Source organism: Chenopodium album, chromosome 9 (genome assembly GCF_948465745.1).
Source record: "Chenopodium album chromosome 9, dcCheAlbu1.1, whole genome shotgun sequence".
NCBI classification, from domain to species: Eukaryota; Viridiplantae; Streptophyta; class Magnoliopsida; order Caryophyllales; family Amaranthaceae; genus Chenopodium; species Chenopodium album.
Genome location: NC_137842.1, coordinates 19,203,436 through 19,226,046, shown reverse-complemented (window position 1 = coordinate 19,226,046; position 22,611 = coordinate 19,203,436). Strand labels below are relative to the sequence as shown.

General features: G+C 39.1%; 1 protein-coding gene, 1 non-coding gene and 1 pseudogene across 2 annotated transcripts; all 3 read right to left on the bottom strand.

The window, feature by feature from the left end:
• Positions 1–97, bottom strand: LOC145561174 (small nucleolar RNA R71; annotated as a pseudogene).
• Positions 98–4,784: 4,687 nt separating this feature from the next.
• On the bottom strand, positions 4,785–22,152 carry LOC145557497 (uncharacterized). The gene is made up of 2 exons (XM_081618674.1): positions 22,063–22,152; positions 4,785–5,459 (listed from the first exon to the last, which is right to left on the bottom strand). The coding sequence occupies exons 1-2, from the start codon at positions 22,150–22,152 to the stop codon at positions 4,785–4,787; spliced, it is 765 nt and encodes a 254-aa protein (XP_081474800.1).
• On the bottom strand, positions 5,879–5,985 carry LOC145561142 (small nucleolar RNA R71). Its single transcript, XR_014093719.1, has one exon. It is a non-coding gene; the product is annotated as a small nucleolar RNA R71 (small nucleolar RNA).
• Positions 22,153–22,611: the final 459 nt, after the last annotated feature.

The following is a 22,611-nucleotide window of genomic DNA, read 5'->3' as shown; positions in this document are numbered from 1 at the left end:
GCTCTCATTCAAAGCTTCAATCCAAAACCCATTGAAAGTCTTATGAGGCATGGGAGAGGTAAAAGGAATAAAAAAGAGAGTGCCCACATCATGGGATTCCCACCTATCAAATCATCCAAATCTTCTATGGAGGTCTAAGCCCTCAAGGAAATTCTTGTTTAGATGCCGATGCCGGAGGCCCTATCATGAACAAAGCGGAGGACGAGGTGGTGGACTTAATTGAAGATGTGGTAAGGTATCACATGGATTGGAAAAACGTGAGAGAGATTTGACAATCAACAGTGGTTCTATGGTGTATTCAATCGACCATCTCAATGTCATCTACAATTTGTAATGAAAAATTTCAAACTTGGGAATGGAGATGACCTCGATCAAAGCAAAGTTTGACAGTGCTTCATCACAAGCACCATTTCTTATATTTCTCTAGTTTGTGTTTTCCTTAGTTATTTTCCTGTTTTCTTGCATTTCTTAGTTTATTTTACCTTTTCTCCTTTATTTGTTTGCTTTTCTTTGATTTTCAGGAGTTTGGTGATGTTCAAGGAGCTCAATGGCTTTTTCTCGGGATTTGTAAGGCTCAAGATGCATGCTGATCTCTCCTTTTGAAGCTCTAATGTTAAGGGGTGCAAAGTCCAAGTCTTCTAGGCCGCGCTCTGAAGCTGCGTGGGCATTAAAAATGATGTTGAACCCACCGTGGAGGCCTTCGAAAAATTCTACCCCAAGATTCATCAAGTGGAGCGCACGAAAGCATAGACGGTCGCACAAGAGGAGCTCCCTTGCTCCTAGGCGCGGGCGTGCACGAAGGCGGCACGGGTGTGGAAAGTAGGGGCCGCGACCGCACAGGTGAGTTGTGCGGCCGCACATCTCATCTTTCTCCGTTTCGTACCCATTTCTTCGCAGCCGCGCATGATGAGGAGAGGGAGCGCCTATTGGGGTTCTTTTTGGATGTCTAACTAACTTCTCCTTTGATTTAAACAACCGGTTTAGGTTCCTTTTTAATTTTGTTATAAAATCAAGTGATCACAATATTTTAGAATTATATGTTGCATTAATATTCAACCAATTTAGCTTAATAATAGTTTAGAGAAAATTGAATCTTTGTTTGCATTCCTTTGGGATCGCAGGGATCACTTTTCACTATAAGAATCGAGTAGTGGCCAATATGGGCGAAATGTGACTTCATGACTCACTTCGTGCCATCATCCCCGATCCTCCTTTCGTGGTTCCGAACCATATGGAGTTAGTAATCTCATGGATTATGAATGAGGTGTAACCTTCACGGGTCAATCGTTGTTGCCTTTCGTTGTCCCTTTATCACGGTTGCCTTTTATTATCCATGAACGGTTTACAAGTTCCTTAAAAACTTGTTGGCGGCTCCCTACTTTCCTTGTCCCCAATCGTTGTTCTTAATCGTATATGTCAATTCCCACTTCCTATGAGTGCCAAGAATATTCACAACATGCTTAACGTAGGCGCACTTCGAAGAACGCCTACAATGTCATTGTCGTTTCTCAGGTAAACTTGGTAGAGAACAACTCCGAATGGATTATTGTTGACACAAGAGCATCCAAACTCTTTTGTGCAAACAAGTAAGGTCAACACGTTTATGTGGAGAGCTCAAGTAGTTATAAGGAGTGAAGAAATTAAAGTCCTTGAAGAAATTTGAGAAGCTCCCTATTTTCTCTTGAAGAAATCCATTTTCATTTGGGATTGAAGGTTGGAATGATGGAGATTCACCTCTTCCTACTACTCTTGAACAAAAAGCTAACGATTTGTCATTCCCTTTGTTATAGTATTTGTTAATTTCAAAAAAAATTGTTTGGTTTAATGTCATACAATTTAATTTCATACATAGAAGTATTTTTAAGTAACTTTAAATTATTTTTTAACTGCAAGATTGTATTGCTGTGGTGGTTAAGGTTTTGATTCAATCTCAAGTTTGCTTCATTGTTAAGGATACTGACGAGAAAGTTCCTGATGTTAGTCATGATCAGATTATTCACAAGTTGAAGAAAATGCTCTATAACAAGAAGGGAAGAAATTTAATAGAAATGCTAACATGGGTCGCAAACAATGGTGTTGTTGTTTTGTTAGATTACGATCCTATTCGTTGCCAAATAAAATTGGTATGTAAATATAAAAAAAAAATTATTTATGATTAATATAATTATTAAGTAATTTTATTTTACATTATGAATAGGGTGCTCGTTGGTTTTTTATCAACCGAGAGCGGAGTTTTAGTTTTCAATAACTAAGAATCATTGTTTTGCTTATATTGTTGATAGAAGTGATCATTGGGCAAGCCAAGCTGGGGACGAAATATATATCCCATTCCTCAGGCAGAGTCGAGTCGGGTCAAGCTTCACGCCAAAAATTGTGTGCCCAAACTAGCACGGCCATGAGGGTTTAGGATTTTTAGGCCGCGCCAAAAAAAATAACTAAAAATGCATAAAATTCCATTCCCAAGCCCATCCAAAACATTATAAAAATTAGACTTGGCCAGGCCCGATATGATTTCGGGCTAAAATTTTTTTCCCATAATCCCCCCCACCCCCAAAATCCGATTGAATTCACTTTGATCAGGTCTAAATGTTAAGTCCTTTACATTACAGCATGGTAAATCGAGTCACGATTGGTGAAACCAAACTAAAATGAATGAAAAGTTTGACTTTTGCTTCCAAATATGTCATTAGATGGACTACGTTACTTGAATGGAAAGTTACGTTGTGGAGTGTGTATGTGCAACATCTAGATTTGTGAAGAATCTCTATAAAGAAAATTTCAAGAACTTGGAAAGTAGAGGCAGAAAGCACTAATACATTAATTTTATTGATCATTGTTCAAGGTTCAACATAGTTTGCCTTTTGAAGACAAACGATGACGTTAATTTCCAATTTCTTGTGTATTCAGAATAAAACGCAAACTATTGGGTGCGGGCACCCGCATCCACGTGTTTGTGCATCCAAAGAACCGAAGACGATGATGAAGATGAAGACGATTATGATGATCGATGATTTAAACCCTAGATTTGAAGCAAATTACAATTAGAGGTTTCAATGGCACGACTTTGGTGGTTGGTGATTTGCTGCTGGTAATGTGGTGGTTGGTGGATTCTATGGTTAACAATTTGCGGCAGGTGGGTTTGGTGGTAGGTGGTTTCGGTGGTTTGTGGGTGTGGTGGCCTAGGTTCAGTAAAAGGCGGCGGCAAAAAACAGTGGCCGGACTAATTTGAGGAGGAAAGGGAAGTGAGGAAGGAAGGAGAAGGAGAGGGAGTAAGGGGTTGATATGTCTATTTTATATAGTATTTTACCCCCATCCCTTGGTCATAATTGGTAGTGTTTTTGGCTATTTAAAGCCACTTTTATTACTAATTGGTGTTTTCTAGTGTTTTCGTAGTTTTGGTTGAGTTTTGTAGGGAATTGCACTTTTGGAGAATTTTCCCGGGATTTTATAGAGCGACTAAGAGCATTGGAGGGAACGACCACTTTTCATAGCCCAGGGCCGATTAAAGTAAAAAAAACTCGATGATTAAGGGCTCGACGTATGAGATACTGAGGCATTTGGACCGAGTATTCAAGATCCGAAGGGGAAATTCGAATTGGGCTAAGAAGTGAAGCCCAATCTAAGTCCAAGTATAGCCGAGCTCGATCGGGCAATCCTTCGCCCGATCAGGCGGCTGCCCAGGACAAGAAGTCGAAGAAAAAGGCGATCCCGATCAGGCGCGTGTTTCTGAGGACATGATTTCGGCGTTTTACTTGGTTTTAACTAGGATTAGTGAAGAGTTTGGTATAAGTACGTTTTATTGTTATGAGTTTTAGTACCTCTTCTCTTAGACTTTCTCTCTCTACTTAGCTTTATTTTCTCTCTCTATAACTCTATACTTTGTTCTTGATTCAACTCATTATTTCCGTTAACTTTGGTAACGATTTCTTCCTTATTAATTTCAGTAATTTTATTTCTTTAATTCTTCATGTCTCCTTTAATTGCTTTGATTAGTTTAGATATAATTATGTGTGAGTAGTTCTCTTTCTATGGTTTGTGGGGATCCATAAATAATATGAAGGGGTAATTTGTTATTGTTGATTGTCAATGCTTGATTAATTTCCTATTGATTGATTTAATGCTATGCAATTAGATTAGGCCTAGTTTAATTGTATGAGTTATGCAATATTAATTCGAGATTCGAGAGATGAGAATTGATGTTTAGGCTTATTTTCAATAGGCAGACTAATTTATAAATGGTTAAGTCGAGATTCGAGAGATGAGATTTAATATCGGTAAATTAACTTTGTGATTGTAATGCGTAGCGAAAGCCCTTTATGATCTGATTAATCGATGCATTGATGATTGATTGTTATGTTTTACCATGGAATATTATTTATTGGTGAACCTATGCCCTATGTCTTATATTCATTGATTTTCCTCCTACTATTATTCCTTCCCACTTTTATTCTTAGTAGTTTAGTTCCCTTTATAACAACAAATTGGTTACTTGATAATCTAGATTATATTGATTAATTAGGAATATATTGACTTGTTTCCCTGTGGTTCGACCCTTCTTCCCTATCTGCATAGTTAATGGATTTAGGTATTATTTTTTATTAGGTGATTACGACTTTAGCTTGTCAAAATTTGGCGCCGTTGCCGGGGAAACGATTTAATTTTTATTTCTGATTGTTTTTTGTAGTCTAGATAGATTATTCCCTCTTGTCTCAGATTACATTAGTTCTTTGAGGCAATTCACATATTTGTCTTTTAGTTCTTTATTTATGCCCAAGTGTTCCAAATCAGGTTATATTCCATTCGATCTTGTGATTGAGCGCTCTTTCCATAGACAAAAGAATCTTTACAGACAATTCCTGGCGGGTTCCAAGGATAACATACTCTATAGCATTGTTGGTTGCTTCAAAATCCAGTCGTACTGATATGGGGATGTGTTCTTTGTCAGGAGATGTTAGGATGACTCCTGCACCACACACGTTTTGATTTGAAGCACCATCGAAGTAAAGCTCCCACGAATCGGTATTGGTCGTGCACAAATGCTCATCCGGGAATTCATTGTTAACTTCCCCACTCTCACCTGGAAAGTCTATTAGAAAGTCTGATACAACCGCTCCCTTGATCGACTTTTGAGGGATGAACTTAAGGTCGAATTCGGCGAGCATGACCATCCATCTTGAAATCCTTCCATTGAGGGTTGGCTTGTCAAAGAGGAATTTAAGTGGATCCTTCTTTGATACCACATACATTGTGTGAGTAAGCATATAGTGGCGAAGCTTCTTTATGGCCCATACAAGTGCGAGACAAAGCTTTTCAAGTGTAGTATACCGTGTCTCGTACTCGAGTAGCTTTTTACTCAAGTAGTAGATGGCTTTTTCTTTCCCTTCAACCTCTTGTGCTAAAATTGCTTCAACAAGCAACGGGTGATGCGAAAGCCTATCACAGAAACCTTCTAACTGATTCTAGTGATTTAGAAGTTCTTTCAGATTCAGAATCAGAGATGACAGCACCTAAGAAGCTCAGCGATTATTCGCAGCCGTCCCTGACATATTTTCCACACCTTACTCCTACTCTGGCCCTTGATGGTGTGCAATTTGAAATCAAACCCCAATTTATCACGATGATAAAGAGGAAGCAATTCAGTGGAGCTAAGGGTGAAGATCATAATCTTCACATTGCAAATTTCTGCCAATACTGCTACACCATTAGACAAGCTGGGGTCACGCAAGACCAAATCAGGGAGATTCTTTTTCACTATTCTTTATGTGGAAAAGCCATATTATGGTTTAATGGTTTGAATATAACTGCACTTGGTATTATTGACTGGGAAACTCTTGCCTTGAATTTTTATAATAAATATTACCTTGCAGAAAGAATGGCTTTATTAAGGAGTGCTATTCAAAACTTTGCCCAAGAGCCAGATGAAACTCTATATGAGGCTTGGGAAAGGTTCAAGGATCTACAGAGTGAATGCCCCCACCATAATCTGGCACAATGGCAGTTGATCCAAGCCTTTTACAATGGCCTTGGAAATTCATCTAGATCAATTCTAGATTCTGCAGCTAGTGGGAGATTCATGAATCTTAATGTTGAAAATGCAGGTTAGGTTATCAAAGACATGGCAATTTACAATAACCAATATGGGAATCCGAAAGGGTTTTCTAATAAAGGAAAACATAATGTCGATTCTGTATCCTTTTTGCAAGCTCAGTTAACATATATTTGTCATAAACTAGATAATCTTACTGTTGTTCCTAACTCTGCGGCTAATGTTTCTGTTGTTGCTAATAATGAAGCTTTTTTGTGAAATTGTAGGACATTGGGAACAAGATTATAGGAGTTCCATAGAGCAAGTTAATGCCTTCCAATCCTATAGGCAAAATAACCCATACTCCAACTCTTATGATCCTGGCCTCCGGAACGACCTATATCATTCCTACCGGAGTACCAGTGTACAAAACCCTCAACCTCCACAACAAACAGTACACAACAGCAACCCCCACCACAGCAAAAATATTACCATCCTAATTCTTGCCAGAAAAACCCGTCATAATCCTCCTCATCTTCTGACCCTGCTATGTCAGAAACTAGAGTAATGCTTTCAAGCATGCAAAAGCACATGGAGAGTAAGGATGCACAAATTGATTCGATTATTGCTCATAATAAAATCATTGATAATAAAATTGCACAGATTTTATCTACCCTACAAACCCCTCAGCAGGGAGCTCTACCATCGTAACCAATCCATCCTACAGATCATGCCAATGCAATCACTCTAAGGAGTGGTTCACAGTATGATGGGCCTCCTATGCCCAAGGAAGATGGACCTGTTGCTAATCCTGATTCCCTTGTACCAAATGTTAATCTTACTAACCCTGCAGGGCTACAAAAGAAACTAACCCTTCTAATGTTTCTTTGTAGGGTAAATATCAGGAAAAGGGAGGAGATGTGCAGAGTCCAGCTATCAAACTACCATTCCCTAATAGACATTTGAAGAGTAAGTTTGATAAGAAATTTGGTAAGTTTTTGGAGGTTGTGAAAAACTTGCAGGTAACAGTTCTTTTCACTGATTTAATCACTTAGGTTCCTGTATATGCTAAATTTATGAAAGATATTTTGACTAGGAAAAGGGCCTTTGATGAGGTAGAAACTGTAGCTTTTACAGAGGAATGTAGTGCTTTATTGCAAAATAAATCCCCTCCTAAATTAAAGGATCCTGGTAGTTTTTCTATCCCTTGTCATATTGGTAATGTCTTTATTGATAAAGCATTATGTGATTTGGGTGCTAGTGTTAGTGTTATGCCATCGTCTGTGTGTGCTAGGCTTAATATGAGTGTTTAAAAGTTACTAACATTACTTTACAGATGGCAGAATGTAGGGAATATTTCAAGCATTATCTCTAGCTTGAACCCCACTGTGATCATACACTTAAGTACGGTGGCGTACAAAGGGAAAGCAGATAGAGCAAAAGAGTCGCCAACAAGTTTTAGGAACTTGTAAACCGTTCACAGGGTGAAGGTTACACCCCTTAACGATCCAGGAGATCGTTAACTCCAATAAGTCTGGAACCATGACTGGTAGTTCGGGGATGTAGGTACACATCCACCCTAAAAGAGATTGAACCTGCCCTATTAATAGGCCTCTGCTTTATTCTGATCGTATTCATGTGCGCTTTCTGACTAACATGCAATCAATAGGTTTACCCTAAACCTATTTATCTATGTTAGTTGAATATTAATGCACAAATAAAACTATTATTGGCGATCACTTGAATTATAATCAAATTAACCATAAACAAGATTATTAATAATCTTATTAAGCGTGATTACAAGTACAAATTCCCTTTAAACATGCATAAAAGGCGTGATCAAGCAATAACAATAAAATAAACTCAAGTAACATAATATCAATAATAATAAATAATAACAATTATAATCATCATCATAATAATGTTAAAGCATAATAATAGCAAGATCCTAGGCATGATACTAACAAGATTAATAACAAACCCTAGCATGTCACTAAACAATAAAGATCAAAGCTTTAACCCTAACATGATACTAACATGATATTAGGAAAGAAAATAAGAAGCATCGCAGGAATCACAACTGTCATATTTGATATTAAAAATTATAGTTATTACCCTAAACATGATACTAGGAATCATTGTTGTCATTCTAAACATTTAATTAAGGAAAACATCCTAACATGTTACTAGGAATCAAAATAACAACATAGACATGATTTCTATATCATAATATCAATAAATCAATTAAAGCACTTACTTAGATGCCTCGTACCTTTTTCTAATAACAAAATACACGCGTTAGTAACTTCAAGGAAAATAATAAAACAATTAAATTAAATAATTGAAATAGAGATTTGGGACCAAACCCTCAGAAATTAACACCTTTCACGTCTAGGGCGAAGGCAACTTCGAACTTGGCTAGGTTTTTCTTGGTCTTGTGAATGCGGAATTTTGTATGAGAAAAGCTATTTTAGGAAAGAGAGAGAGAATAATCAAGGGAATCTTGAAGAAAGAGAATTAGAATTACAGAATTGTTGATGATTGAAAACAAAGATTTAGGAGGCTATTTATAGAGAAAATAAGCCAGATGGATAGAAAAACGAATCATAGTTTTGAAGAGAATAAAACGAATTAGCGCCAGACGCCAAGCATTTTCGCCAGGCGCTAATCTTGTCGTCATGCGCTAGAAAACAATTCCACGCGTTTTCTTAATTTTGATAAAATTTAACCGTACTGGAGAGCAAAATCGTATTTTTCTTAAAAACACTTCTTTTATTCTAATTAAAACTCTAAAAAGTCAACTAAAGTCAATTTAACAATGCTAATTAAATTAGGAATGAATAGAACCTTCTAGAAAAATCTAGAAGACTATAATCAATTCTAATTGCGTTAGGAATGATAAATTGATATTAGGCCCTCCTCTAGATCATTGGGCCGCATATAAATATCAAACCGAGCCTAGTTTAGTAACTTGGTCATAACTTCCTCATTGTTCATCGGAATCGGGCTTATAATATATCGTTGGAAAGCTCTTTTCGAACCTGACCCAATTACACTATTATTGGAACCTCGTCATGGACCAAACCAAACTGAATTGGCTATTTTCTAAAAATAGGTTTTTAAAAACAGAGAGAAAGAAAAGAAATAAAAACTATCCGCAACACTAGACGACCTTCCACACTTTCACTTCATTCGATTATGATTCGACGTATAAGGTACTCATCACTGGGTTTAGTTTTGGGGAGACACAAATGGGTGTCTACATAAGCCCCCACTTTGACTGAGTTTGGAGAAACGCAAGTTTTGAAAATAAAAGTCAAAGTATCGATAGGGACGATGAATGATTCAGAACGTTCTGCGATCATAAATCACTCTTGTAACGCCGATACCTGCAAACTAGCGTTAGTTAAAACAGATAAGAGAGTTAAGAAACGCGTATCTTGCACTGTCGAGCACACGTCTCTAGAAGTAACCGATTTGTTGCTGCATTGTTGTATTTGCCGTTGTGACAACCTTCCACAAGCTAGGGAATGCCATCCTGCTGTTTGTTTTAACGATCTTCTGCAAGCTAGAGAATACCTCCTGAAGACTACTACGCCTTCAACTGCCTCCAATTCTGCAGTGATAGACTTCTGCAAGCTAGAGAACCCCATCAAAGATTGCTTCGCCTGAAACGACCTTCTAGCGCTTTGTGACCATCTTCCGCAAGCTAGGGAACATGATCGAAGATAAATTTGCCTTAAATCACCTCTAGTTGTTTGTGACAACCCTCCACAAGCTAGGGACCGCTGTCGAAGATATCCTCGCTAGAAGTTATCCTCATTTATTGCGACAATACCCTGAAGAGTATCACCGAAGACCAATGCCTGTCGATCTTTTGCTTTTGTATACCTGTACGTCGGCGCTTTTGATGCTTTGAATTGTGAACCAGTATGTCGGTGCCTCTGCTGTTTATGAACCATTATGTCGACGCTTCTGCTGTTTATGAACCATTATGTCGGTGCCTTCGATGAGCCAATGCTTGGGCGCTTTAAGCTAAGTGAGACGATCATTCATCAGGTCGATCACTTAATGCATTTGTAATCGAGCCGATTACTAATTCATGTCAAATTGCTTAGAGGGGCTAACTGGCGTATCAAGGGACCCAAAATTGTTGTAAGAGATCAAAATAACTATTTTGAGTAGTTGAATACTCTGTCGCCGCTGAAAAGTTACTGGCGCCACGAATTCGCTCTGGCGCCAGACGTTGGAACCAGCGCCAAATGCTAAAGCTGTCGTTTGGCGCTAGAGTCGGGAATTCCATATATATCCCCTTTCTTCCTCATTTCGCCGCTGCTGCTGCTTTTTCTTCAAAAATCGCCGCGAAACTTCGTCTTGGTCGTTCTTGCTCGTTTCTCAACCAAATTTGCTCAAATTTGTTGCAAATTGAAGCTTCTTTCATCTATTTTCCCGATCTATGTAAGTTTTCTTCAAAATCACTCTGGTTTTTGATGAATTTGACATTCTTTGTTCATGAATTTTGGGAAAATTCGAACCTTGAATTGCTTAATTCGCTTTGTTTGTCAAATTTTATGTCATGAAATTGCTTGATTATGTTTACATATTGCCTTAGGAGTAATTTGAGACTTGTTTGACTCAATTTTGTGAAGAAACGAACAAATCACCATTGTTGGACCTCTAAAGGCCGGGAAAACAATGTGGCTTGTTCTTGATGTTTTTGCTAGCAATTCTTGTCCAATTCGTCACAATAATTACCATAGTAATGCAAGAAATTGTTTAGATGCTTGAAAAATGCCGTATATGCTCATATTGAAATTGTGCTTTGTTTTAGTACTACGTACTCTGTTTTTCGCGAACATAGTATCATGCGGCTAGGCGAACCTTAGATACTATAGAACCTTAATTTATGTTGATTTTGCACAATGTAGCATGGATAGACAGAGAGGTTCTAGTTCACGACCCCGAGACACACGACGGGAGCATGAGCCCGTAGAGGAGGATGCCGACCCGTCCACTTCTCTTGGTCCCCTCCCTGAGTGGGATGACCAAACTTTGTATTTCTCCCCCGACCACCACATTTTTGAGAGGGTGCGTCGTGGGATTACTGCTTGTAGGACTCGTTCCCATGGCTCGGGCAACGATACTCTAGGCAACCTGTATAGAATGCACATCGGCGTCGACGGAGAGTTGAGACTTCTGTGGGAGTCTTGTGGGCTGACTGCCCTGTTCGAGGACGTGGATGCCATGATTGCTTCTGATGGGGGTCACTGCATGGCTCGCGCCCTGGTGGAGCTCTTCTGGGACACCACCAACACTTTCCACTTTCCTTGGGGTGAGATGATGGTCACCCCAACCGAGTTCAGTCTCATTACGGGACTGGAGTTTAGTTCTACTACGTTGTCGTTTGATAGCAACATCAGCGTCTTCTCTCCTGAGGTTGAGGAGATGTTGGGTCCGATTGCTGTTCGGGCTCGTGATGAGGTAGAGTCGCCTCAGTTCAGTGCTAAGGTATTCCCCGGTCGACTCTGGTGGCAGCTTTTGAGGATGATGTGACCACCCGAGAGCAGCGGGTGCGCATCTTTGCGCTTATCTTGCTGTCAGGGACGTTTTCCCCTAACAAGGGTAGTAGAGTGCTGCTTTACTACCTGCCTGTAGTCCGTGATCTTCACATGGTCGGGACTTACGACTTGGCCATCTTGGACTATGCTGATTTATTTCGGGCGTTACGAGACTCGTGTCAACACCGGTCTTTTGCGGGGAACGTCGCTTTGTCCAGCTTCTTGAGAGTCGTAGAGGTATACTTTATCTCGCTAAAAGTTAGCTCTAAGCTTTGGTTAGCACTTGCTGATACTTTTTGTCTTTTGTAGATTTGGTTCTATGAGTACTTTCCTTCAGTCGCGCCGGCGAGACTGTCGCCACGCGGCTTTCCCGTGAGCACCTGCTGGGGAGGCCGCCATGTTGGGATGTCTACTGCCTATGTTCGAGACCAGATTCTCTCGGTATGATTTTTGCATAGTTGAACACTTTTGTATTGCCTTTGGTAGATTCTCATCTCGTAGGCATTCTTCGTAGGAGCCTGTTGTGTAGTACCGGCCGTGGAACGGCTTGGTTGTCCCTGGGTTAGCTGCGTAGTACCCGTTGAGCGTCGCTACTTCCTAGGGACGTACGGAGCGGTTGCATACCTTGGAGAGAGGGTTGCTATTCATCACTCCTCGGATGCTTTCGTCGTTTCTACTCCTCCGCCGCGTCATATGTTCAATGACGCGAGGCTGCTGAGCATGTCAGAGAGGGCTGACCCCTTGGCTATCTCACACGATCCCCGGGCAGTGCAATGAGGAGGAGCTGCTACCGCTGCTAGCTCCGGCCCCTATTCTGTCTAAGGAGGAGGCGGTATGATTTTCATTTTTTACCTTTTGCTAAGTAGCCCCCAAGTGATATTTTATTGACTTTGATTTGCTTTTGTCAGGCTGGGCCTACTGAGTTCGTGCCACCTCGTAGGTCTATCCATTACCAGGGGAAATACGGGCCCATTGAGGAGATGATTCCTCCGGCACCTGAGGATCAGCACTTTGTAGAGCGGTCAATTCCTCGCCACCAGTCTCGGGTAAGTTCATTTATTTGCAATTTGTTCGTATCTGTTATGCATTGTTACTGACTTTTATTTCTTTGACAGTTCTCGCGCGAGGTGGTCACGACGATGGCACGGTGTATAGACACCTTCCGGAGCCAGCTCGTGCGGATGAGGAATGTGGCTACGTGTCGTCGCGACGACGCTATTCAGGAGGTAGCCTTTTCTCCTTATTTCTGCATTGTTATGCTTCTATTTTGATTTTTTCTAACTTGGTTTCTTCTTGTAGGGTCAGCCCATTCCTTCTCGTACCCGGACGAGACCTGAGGTCTGGAGAGATCCGGCGAGGTCTAGATCGAGACGTCGCCGTACTGGTTCTGGCGGTCGGAGTGGTCGATCTGAGGCTGCTCGGATCAAGGCGGTGGAGGGATCATGCTCTTCATCTGAGGGCGCACGTGCTGAGGCGGTAGGCCAGGGAGAGGCTAGCTCGGCTCCTAGAGGTTGTGGGATGTACGAGGTCGGCTCGTCATCGCAGCAGCCTCCGCAGGCTCAGCCTCAGGGTGACCTTGGATGGACGGGTCCTGTGCTGAGTTTTCCTCCTCCTGAGGAGACTGGAGCTGAAGCTGGTGGAGAGCTTACTCCTCGTATTGTGCAGTTCTATGATATGATGGGCGTCTCTAATCATTTGCGTCCTTCAGCGCCGTAGTTTATACCTTTGTTTTGTTTATTTTGACTTGTATAGAACTTTGCCTAATTGACTCATTTATTAGACATACTTGTATATACATATTATTATCTAATTATTATTACTCTATCTTGTATTTATTTTTCATTTTTATGTGCATATTTGTGTGTGCAAAGAATTGTGATAATTAATAATTTTGCGCAAAAATTCCGTCATTTTTATTATTGATGGAGGGTATCCGACTTTCTCCCCCAAAACGAAAAATGAAAAAAAAAATATTGGACTTACAAAAAACTTAAAATTAAGTTTGAATAAAATTCAAAGACAAAAGAAAAAATAATTAATATATAAAATTAATTAAAAGGGTGTATGAAGGGATAAAATCGTAAAGCCATTGTTCAGGTTCGAATCAGCCAAAAAACGCGGTTTTTTTAAAAGCTCGCTGATAAGATAACGTCAGCGCCACATGGCGCCACGCGTTTTGCGTTGGCGCCAGTCGCTACTACTGGCGATTGGCGCCAGACTCTAGTGCCAGACGACAGAACCGTCGTTTGGCGCTAAAGAGCGCTGACTCCAAATCCTTTCCGGATTAAAACTGTGCCGATGTTGTGTATAAATAGCCCCCTGGTCTGCCGATTTTCTTCATAATTTCAGCAGATTAAACATAGTATTAGCTTTTGAAAAAATAATAATGTCTTTAATTACTAAGAGTTTTACCAACTTCACTCATGAATGGTGTCGGTCTTTAACTGCCAAAGAGAGAAAAGAATTAGACTTTTTTCATATGGGAGGTATCTATGGTGTTAAGGGGGTAGATCTTAATATAGACTTCATTCATACCACCTTAGAATATTGGGATACAGATACTCATTGTTTTGGACTAGGGTGTGATGAAATTAGCCCTTTACCGGAAGAATTCGGTGCTATCTTAGGCTTCCCTGCATTAGATCTTGGAGTAATTCCTAGAATAAATGAATATTATTATAAAGATTTTGAGCGCTTATTTAATTTAAGAGACAAAGACCTAACAAATATTGTAGATGGTAGCATAGTTAATTTGAAAGAATTTGCACGCCATTATTTTGATAGACCTTAGTCTGAATCCTTTCATGTTTATAGAAGAAGGGCTTTTCTCTTTTACATGCTTAACCAATATCTTATCACTTGTGGTAGAACTAATGAGGGCCAAGGAATCATATCAACTGTTTTGGAGCAAATTGAATCTGGGAGAAATCCAATGCCATTAATTGTTGGAGAGACTATGCTTAGTCTTGATGAATTGAAGCGAAATCCAAAAGTGCCTTTTCGGGGCTCTCCAATTTTATTACAGGTAAAAAAATAAAGTTTTTAATTACAGAAATCAAATACATATTTTTGTATAGTAATATTAATTTATTTGCATTGAAATTTTGCAGATGTGGCTAATGGAGAGACTAGAGTTAATTAGTCCTCCCGACAATGTTGAAAAATACACTCCAAATTGCTTTGTGAGGCGAAAGAAACGCTTCTCTAAGATGGGGTGCCATGAATGGAAAAAAAGTGTTTGCTTCTTGCAACTTTGCTGTCAAGTGGGTCATCCCTTGGTGGAAAATAGAAAAGATGGTTGGTGTCAACAAGCAACCTTTCTGTCGTCTTCCAAGCTTAACCAAGATGACTTTTTATTATCCCTACAGGGTAAAAAGACAGTACGACCTACTTCAAACAATTCTTTCTGGGGATCTTCGTCGTCCCTATGAATTCCCTTTTTCACAAGAAGTAGAAAAATTTGATGTATATTGGAGCGCTAAACCTTTATGGGAAGTGATTACCCAAAAGGTTCCTCCTTCCTTGCCCAATGATGTGAAGAGGTGGCTTCTCAAGAAACCTTCAAAGGACATGAAGAAAAATCAGAGTAAAACTGATGTGAAGAGTCGTCTCGATGAAAAGGTGATTCCTGTTAAGGAACGTTTGGGTGAAAAGGTTGAATTCAAAACCCATATGATGCCTAAAAAGAAGAGCTCTACAAAGGATAAAGGGAAAAGAAAAGCTGACACTTCAGAGAAGAAGCCTTGGGTAGAGAAGAAACATGGATTCCTAGCTAAGGGAGAAACTATTTACTCCAAAATTGAATGTAGGTCCTCTAAAGGATGCCTACTAGCTAAAGCCATGGACGATGAAGTGGATACAGATAAAAATTGGAAAAGAGCAAAGAAAGAGAAGAAAGATTGAAGCATTGCTTAACTTTCAATTTATTAGACTTAGTTTTAAATTTTTAGTTTATTTTATTAATGAAATTTCAGCTTTTAAATTAAATCAACCCCTTTAAATTTAATTTATTAAAGCAGTGAAAACAGAAAATTTAATTTTTCAGAAATTTTTTCGAGTACGGAAGTCGAAAATTTTCCATAAAACACCGAAATATTCCTAGGTACTCCCAGAAGAAATGGCGCAGCTTCTTTACGGCTGACACCGGCTGCGGCCGTCTGGCATCTGACGACAGACGCTGTCGTTTTGCGCTATGGTTCATCGGCCGGCGACAGAGCTTTTTCTGTGATGCCGATGCTTCGTCGAATTTCTGTCAAATTTCTTTTTATATCTGGGATGCGAGGTTTGCATAAATTAAAGTGGCCGCACCCGTAGAGGGTTGCCTACGTATCCTTTCCTAAGGAATCAAGCCAAACGTAGCTCTCTTGAGTATCCTACTCAAGTAATTATGGGTAGTACTTTTTAAGTTGGTCATGAGTTGTCATGTTTGAGAATTCATTGCCATCCATATTAGTTAATTTTGCTGCACCTCCTGATAGGATTGTTTTGACAATATAGGGTCCGGACTAATTAGGCCTAAATTTGCCCCTTGGATCTAAAACATTTTTCCTTAATGCTTTAAACACCAAGTCTCCTACTTTGATGTTTCTTATCTTGACCTTCTTATTAAAATGCCTAGCCATACAAGTTTGATAGAATTGAGTATGATGTAGAGCTTCTAGTCACTTTTCATCAAGTAGAATTAGCTCCTCATATCTCACTCTAGTCCATTCAACTTCATCGAGTTTACTTTCTAGTGCAATGCGTAGAGATTGTATCTCTAGCTCTACAGGTTGTACGACATCCATTCCATAAACCAAGGAGAATGGCGTATTTCCAGTTGACGTGCGAATTGACGTGCGATAACCCCAAAGTGCGAAATGGAGTTTATCAGGCCAATCCTTGTAATTTTCCGTCATTTTCTCGATGATAGTATTTAGATTTTTATTAGCTGCTTTAATTGCTCCATTTTCTTGAGGTCTATAAGGAGAAGAATGATGGTGTTGAATGCCATATTTTTGTAACAATTCTTCACACTCAACTTGAAAGTGAGTTCCATTGTCACTTATCATTTCATGTGGGACTCCTATCGACAAATGATATTCCTTACGATAAAGAGTGCTACATGTTTTGCAGTGAGTTTAGCATATGATTGTTCTTCAACCCACTTTGTGAAGTAATCAATTGCTACTAGGATGTATTCATGACCTCCTGTTCCTGGAGGAGTAATTTTACCAATAATATCAATTCCCCATGTAGAGAATGGCCATGGTGAAGTGTAGGTGTAAAGTAGAGATGGAGGAACATGTTGTAAATTGGCGTAGATTTGGCATTTAGGACATCTTTTCACATATTGATGACAATCCCTATTCATGATAGTCCAATAGTATCCTTCTCGCATTATCTTTTGGACTAGCATTTTTCCATTAACATGGGTTCCACAAATTCCTTCGTGGACTATCCTCATAGCTCTTTCAGCATCTTTTTTCCCTACACATAAGAGAGCTCGGCCCTTAGGTACCCTTTTATGCAACTCGTTGTCTATGAGTACGTATTAGAAAGCCAAGAGTCTTAATGCTCGTTTTGCTCTTTTGTCAACATGAGCAGGGTATTCTCCTTTGGTGACATAGTTAAGTATGTCTATATACCACGGTTCTTCTTTATCTTCCTCTTCATCTTGGATCACTTTATCATCTTCTATAGCTTGAATATAAGCCGGTTTATGCCTTTTTTCTATAGTTAGAGGCATTTGCTCGATTTCCGTAGGAATCCTAATCATTGAGGCTAGTCATGCCAAGGCATCAGCAAATTGATTTTCCTCTCTAGGTATATATGCGTATTCTACCTTTTCTAACTGATTGGTGAGAGTTTCCAGATAAGTTTGGTAAGGGACTAGACTTTCGCTCCTTACTTTCCATCTTTTAGAAATCTGGTTGATGATTAATGAAAAGTCCCCGAATATTCGTAATTTCTTCACTCCCAATGAAAAAGTTGTTTTAAGGCCTACAACGCATGCTTCGTATTCAGCAGCGTTGTTGGTAACGTCGAAATCTAGCTTTATGGAGATTGGAGCATGCTCTTCTTTAGGTGATACTAATAATACTCCAACTCCACATCCCTTTTGGTTTGAGGCTCCATCGAAGTATAAGGTCCAAGTATCATCTTCTGTGACCATCAAGTCTTCGTCTAGAAATTCATTGTCGTGTATTGGCGTTGAATCTTCTATTGGAAAGTCTGCTAGGAAATCTGAGACCACAGATCCTTTGATAGCCTTTTGAGGCATGAATATTACATCGAACTATGCTTAGTTGACTATCCATCTTGATATGCGCCCATTGAGTATAGATTTACGAATAAATACTTAAGTGGATCCATTCGGGAGACTACAAAGACTGTATGCACAAGCATGTAATGTTTTAACTTGGTTGTGGCCCACACCAATGCGAGTCACAATTTCTCGAGCAGTGTATAGCGTACTTCATACTCGAGCATCTTTTTACTTAGATAGTAGATTTCATTTTCTTTACCTTGTACTTCTTGCGCAAGCATGGCTCCCATTGTCTCCTTGGTGACTGTTAGGTACAACCTAAGAGGTATTCCTGGAATTAATGGTGCTAATATGGGAGGATTTGCAAGATAGGCTTTGATATTTTCAAAGGCTTTTTGACATTCATCGTCCCATATTACTGGTACATTCTTTTTAAGCCTCTTGAATATTGGTTCACATATCGTTGTTAATTTGGATATGAACCTACTTATGTATTGCAACCGGCCAATAAATCCTCGAATTTGTTTCTCGGTTTTGGGCGGTGGCATTTACATGATTGCCTTTATTTTGGTTGGGTATATCTCATTCCTCTAGAGCTTATGACATAACCCAAAAGCTTACCTGAGGTGACTCCAAAAGCACACTTGGATGAATTCAACCTCATGTTGTATTTCCTTAGCCTTTCAAAGAATTTTCTCAAGCCTACTTGATGGCCTGGGCGATCTTTGTATTTTACAATCATATCATCCACATATACTTCAACTTCTTTGGGCATCATGTCATGGAGTAAGGCAGACGCTGCTCGTTGGTAAGTAGCACCCGCGTTTTTCAACCCGAATGGCATTACCGTGTAGCAGTAAGTACCCCATGGTGTTATGAAGGTTGTTTTCTCCATGTCTTCTTCTGCCATGAGAATCTGATTGTATCCCGCGTATCCATCCATGAACGAGAGAAGTGCATGATTCGCTGTATTATCTACCAAAATATCAATGTGTGGTAAAGGGAAGTTGTCCTTTGGACTTGCCTTTTTTAGATCTCGAGTGTCGACACACATTCTTACCCTTCCATCCTTCTTCGGAACTAGGACAACGTTGGCCACCCATTCGGGGTATTTGGATACCCTGATAAAACCTGCAGTTATTTGCTTTTGAACTTCTTCTTTTATTGAGCTACGTCGGGTTTCATTCGACGCAACTTCTGTTTTACAAGTTTCATTCCTGGAATTAGTGATATAGTGTGTCGAGCTATTTCTCTATTAATACCTGGCATATCTTCATATGACCAAGCAAATACATCGATGAATTCTTTGAGTAGATTAATTAAATCGGTTCTTTCTTGTTCATTAAGTGTTAATCCGATTTTAACCTCTCTTTTAATGGTTGAATCATTTGAGATATCAACCGTCTCATTTTCCTCTATTATCGGTGTTTTCTTTTCAGGTGTTTCCATTGCTTTAATACTTTCTTTGTCATTTTCATTGTTAGTTAAGCAATGCTCGTCATCTTGGGTTAAAGAAAAGCACGAGGAGTAAGTAGAAGAAGACATATTATTGAATTCGGAAATCATTACATCGAAAAGGGAAATGTCCTCAGGGACTTGATTGCTAATTACCCTAGTAGAAGAAATAGAAGAAGGAGGGGTGCTACAATGAGGGACTTGGATGACTCTACGGGAAAAGACTCTGACTCTGACTCTGACTCAGACGACTCTTAGAACATCGGTCCTTGCCCTGTCGTTATGGAGATTTTCCTACCACTAGGAGTAGCCACCTTGACCGTCTTACGCCACCCTTGTATTGATCCTTCTGCTGAAGTGATAAGCTTCGAGGGGTCAAAGTTCTCGCTTTGTAGGACCGTTTGGATGAGCGAGAAGTTATCCTCTATGTATCTCGGCTCATCTTTTTCTCGCCCAAATAATAATCCCATGACATTAAAGTCAAAGCATGGGGGTTCTTTCTCCTTGTGGATAGGAATTGGGATTTCATCTAGAAAATAGGAATCTAAGAAAATTTTGAATCCCGGTTGCCTTATGCCATTTACAAAAAAAGGTTCAGGAAATTCATAGCACAGACAGTCCTCTCCTTCTTTTATGAATTGACCATTGAGAGTAAGAGGATACTGATCCATTGGGATTGGTTTCTTTTGGATGCGAGTGTTCCTACACGCCTTAGACCTTTCCTGGGCTCGCTTGAGATCTTCCCGAGTAGGTTCGAAACCATGTCCGAAAGTATCTAACTTAGGGAGGCCGGGTAATTCCAGCTGTTTTGCTATTCCTTTCTTCTTTCCTAGAGTCATTCTAGGAAAATGCCCTTGTTTCTTAAGAATAGAGTTTATTGTCATATTGGAGTGGGGGTCGTGGCAGAGAGGGGTCCTTTCATCCTCCTTGATTAAGGAGATCTCTTCATTAAAGCCCCACAAGTCTCACTACAACAATTTGACACTTGTGCCACGAATTATGCCACGAGAATTTAGAATTCGTGGCATAATTTCATCTAGCAACTGGAAAAGTGAACTATGATACAAAACCTTAATAAGAAGAATAATTATGCCACGTGTATTTATTTCCCGTGGCAAATATATCACTTGTGCCATGAGTAACACTTTTCTTGTGGCAAACTTTACATTTGTGCTACGAATACCTTTTTTCCCGTGGCAAACTTTACATTTGTGCCACGAGTACCTTTTTTCTGTGGCAAACTTTACACTAGTGCTACATACATTTTATAATTTTCCCGTGATAATCATATACTTATGCCACGGTTTTTGCAACAAAATAAATTTCGTAGCTAGATCTACTCATCCCATTGAAAAGGAGGAAATCATTGCATACAATAACTTTACTAATAATATATATTTGCATGACCAATCCTCCTTGTATCTTTGTTGGCATCAATCATTTGCTTGGTTGCACAAGGACAAGGGTTAGTGAGAAAGGGGAGGGAATGAGAACAAAAATGCATATATTTACATGATAATTAAATTAGTTACCATGAATTAGCCATGTTACAACATTTTCTTAAAAAAAACTTGAAGATATTAGAAATTCGTTAAGCACTAATTGATACAAAATAAAATATTAAACATAATACAAATTAGTCACTAATAGAAATTATTTTTAATGAATGTACTAGTTAAAAAAAAAAACAAAAAAAAAAATCAACCCCTATAATATTTAATTATATTATAAAGCTGCATGATTGGAGATCAAACCCCATTCTCCATGTCTCTTTTACAAAAATAGGTACCCTAGTAAAGTTGTAAGTAAAAGGGCACCTGTTCAAAACCCCATTATCCATGTCTCTTTTCACAAAAACTGGTACCCTTGTAAGTAAAAGGGAACTAGTTCAAACCGGTGCTTTTTATTTTTCTTTTTCAGAAAAAGTGGTGCTTAAGGGCTTGTTCACATTTACTGAACTGAGCTGAACTGAACTGATTGGAGTTGAACTGAACTGAAGTGAACTGAGCTGAAATGAATATTTTATGAGAGAGGGAAATTAGAAGTTGAACTGAACTAAACTAAACTGAACTGAACTGAACTGATTGGAGCTGAAATGAACTGAACTGAACTGAAATTAAGTAAATGTGAACAGGCCCTTAGTAATTAATGACTTTTTTTACAATAATTAATAACATTTTACAAAAAAAAAAATAAAAAAGAAATAAAAAAAGAAAACAAAAATTAATAAAAAGACCCAAGTAACAGTCGCCTAATCGTAAGAGTTATGACTTAATTTTACAAAAATAGAAAAGTCCCATCCTTCAAAAAAAAAAAGTAAAGTCCCAAATTCCCTCATTCTCTCTTCTCACTTCTCAACACCACGTACAACCGCCACATCCACTGATGCCCATGATACACTTGCCAGCATGGGAGCCGAGGTGGAAAAATATGAGCTGGAGGATGCACAAGAAAAGTCGGGGAAACCAACAGAAAATGAAGAAAAGGAAGCTGTACAAGAAGGAAGCTTCACAGAAAGAGAGGAAAGGAATGATACAGGGAATATGTCAGAGAATAATTAGCTGGAGATAAAAGATGTATTTTTCTTTTAGCAAATTATCCTTTTTACCGTATTTTACTTGTTGTTAGTACTGAGTTGGTCAGCAGTCTTGAAGGCTATTTATGCCAAGTCCTTGTAATGAATCATTTTTTCTTAAGCTTTATGAATGAAATCCTCTCTTTACTACCTATACTCTTTCTCTCTCAAAACTTTGCATTTTATTTTCTACAATTATCACCAACAAGCTGCTCTGCTTTCTCCTGGCTAGCTCACTGGGATAGTTGTTCAAACCTCCATTTTGCTGTCCAAAATCAGGTTTGATAACCATACTCTATCATTGGTATCAGAGCAGACTGTTCCTCGGCCTACACCTTACTATGCCTATGACAAGATCCTCTTCTGATTCTGCTAATCTAGGAAATATTGAAATGAAGAAGCTAGAGCAGACTATGAGGACTCTGTTGCAGGACCAAGGTAAGAAATTGGATAATGCCTGCAAACAAAATAGCTTAAATATTGTTAAGAATTGTAAGTCCATTTCTAAGCTTAATGACTTATTGTTGGGATTATCTGTGCAAATAACAAAATTAGTCTCTGATAATACTCACAAATCTATCCCTGAAACTGTATTAATCAAGGATCAGGAATCTAAACCCCCTTCTAAATACTCTCATTACTCTGCTAGGTTAACTAAGGTAGAGTTTCCTAAGTTCAATGGCTCAGATTTGAAGTCATGGATTTTTAAGTGTAATCAATTCTTTGACCTAGATAATGTTAAAGATCCTGA

Excerpts from the sequence above, each read along its gene's own strand:
- LOC145557497 (XM_081618674.1), bottom strand. The coding sequence starts at position 22,152 with ATGGTTATCAAACCTGATTTTGGACAGCAAAATGGAGGTTTGAACAAC. Across the intron at positions 5,460-22,062 it reads GAAAGCAGAGCAGCTTGTTG|AATCAGTTAGAAGGTTTCTG; the intron begins GTGATAATTGTA and ends CTAAATCACTAG.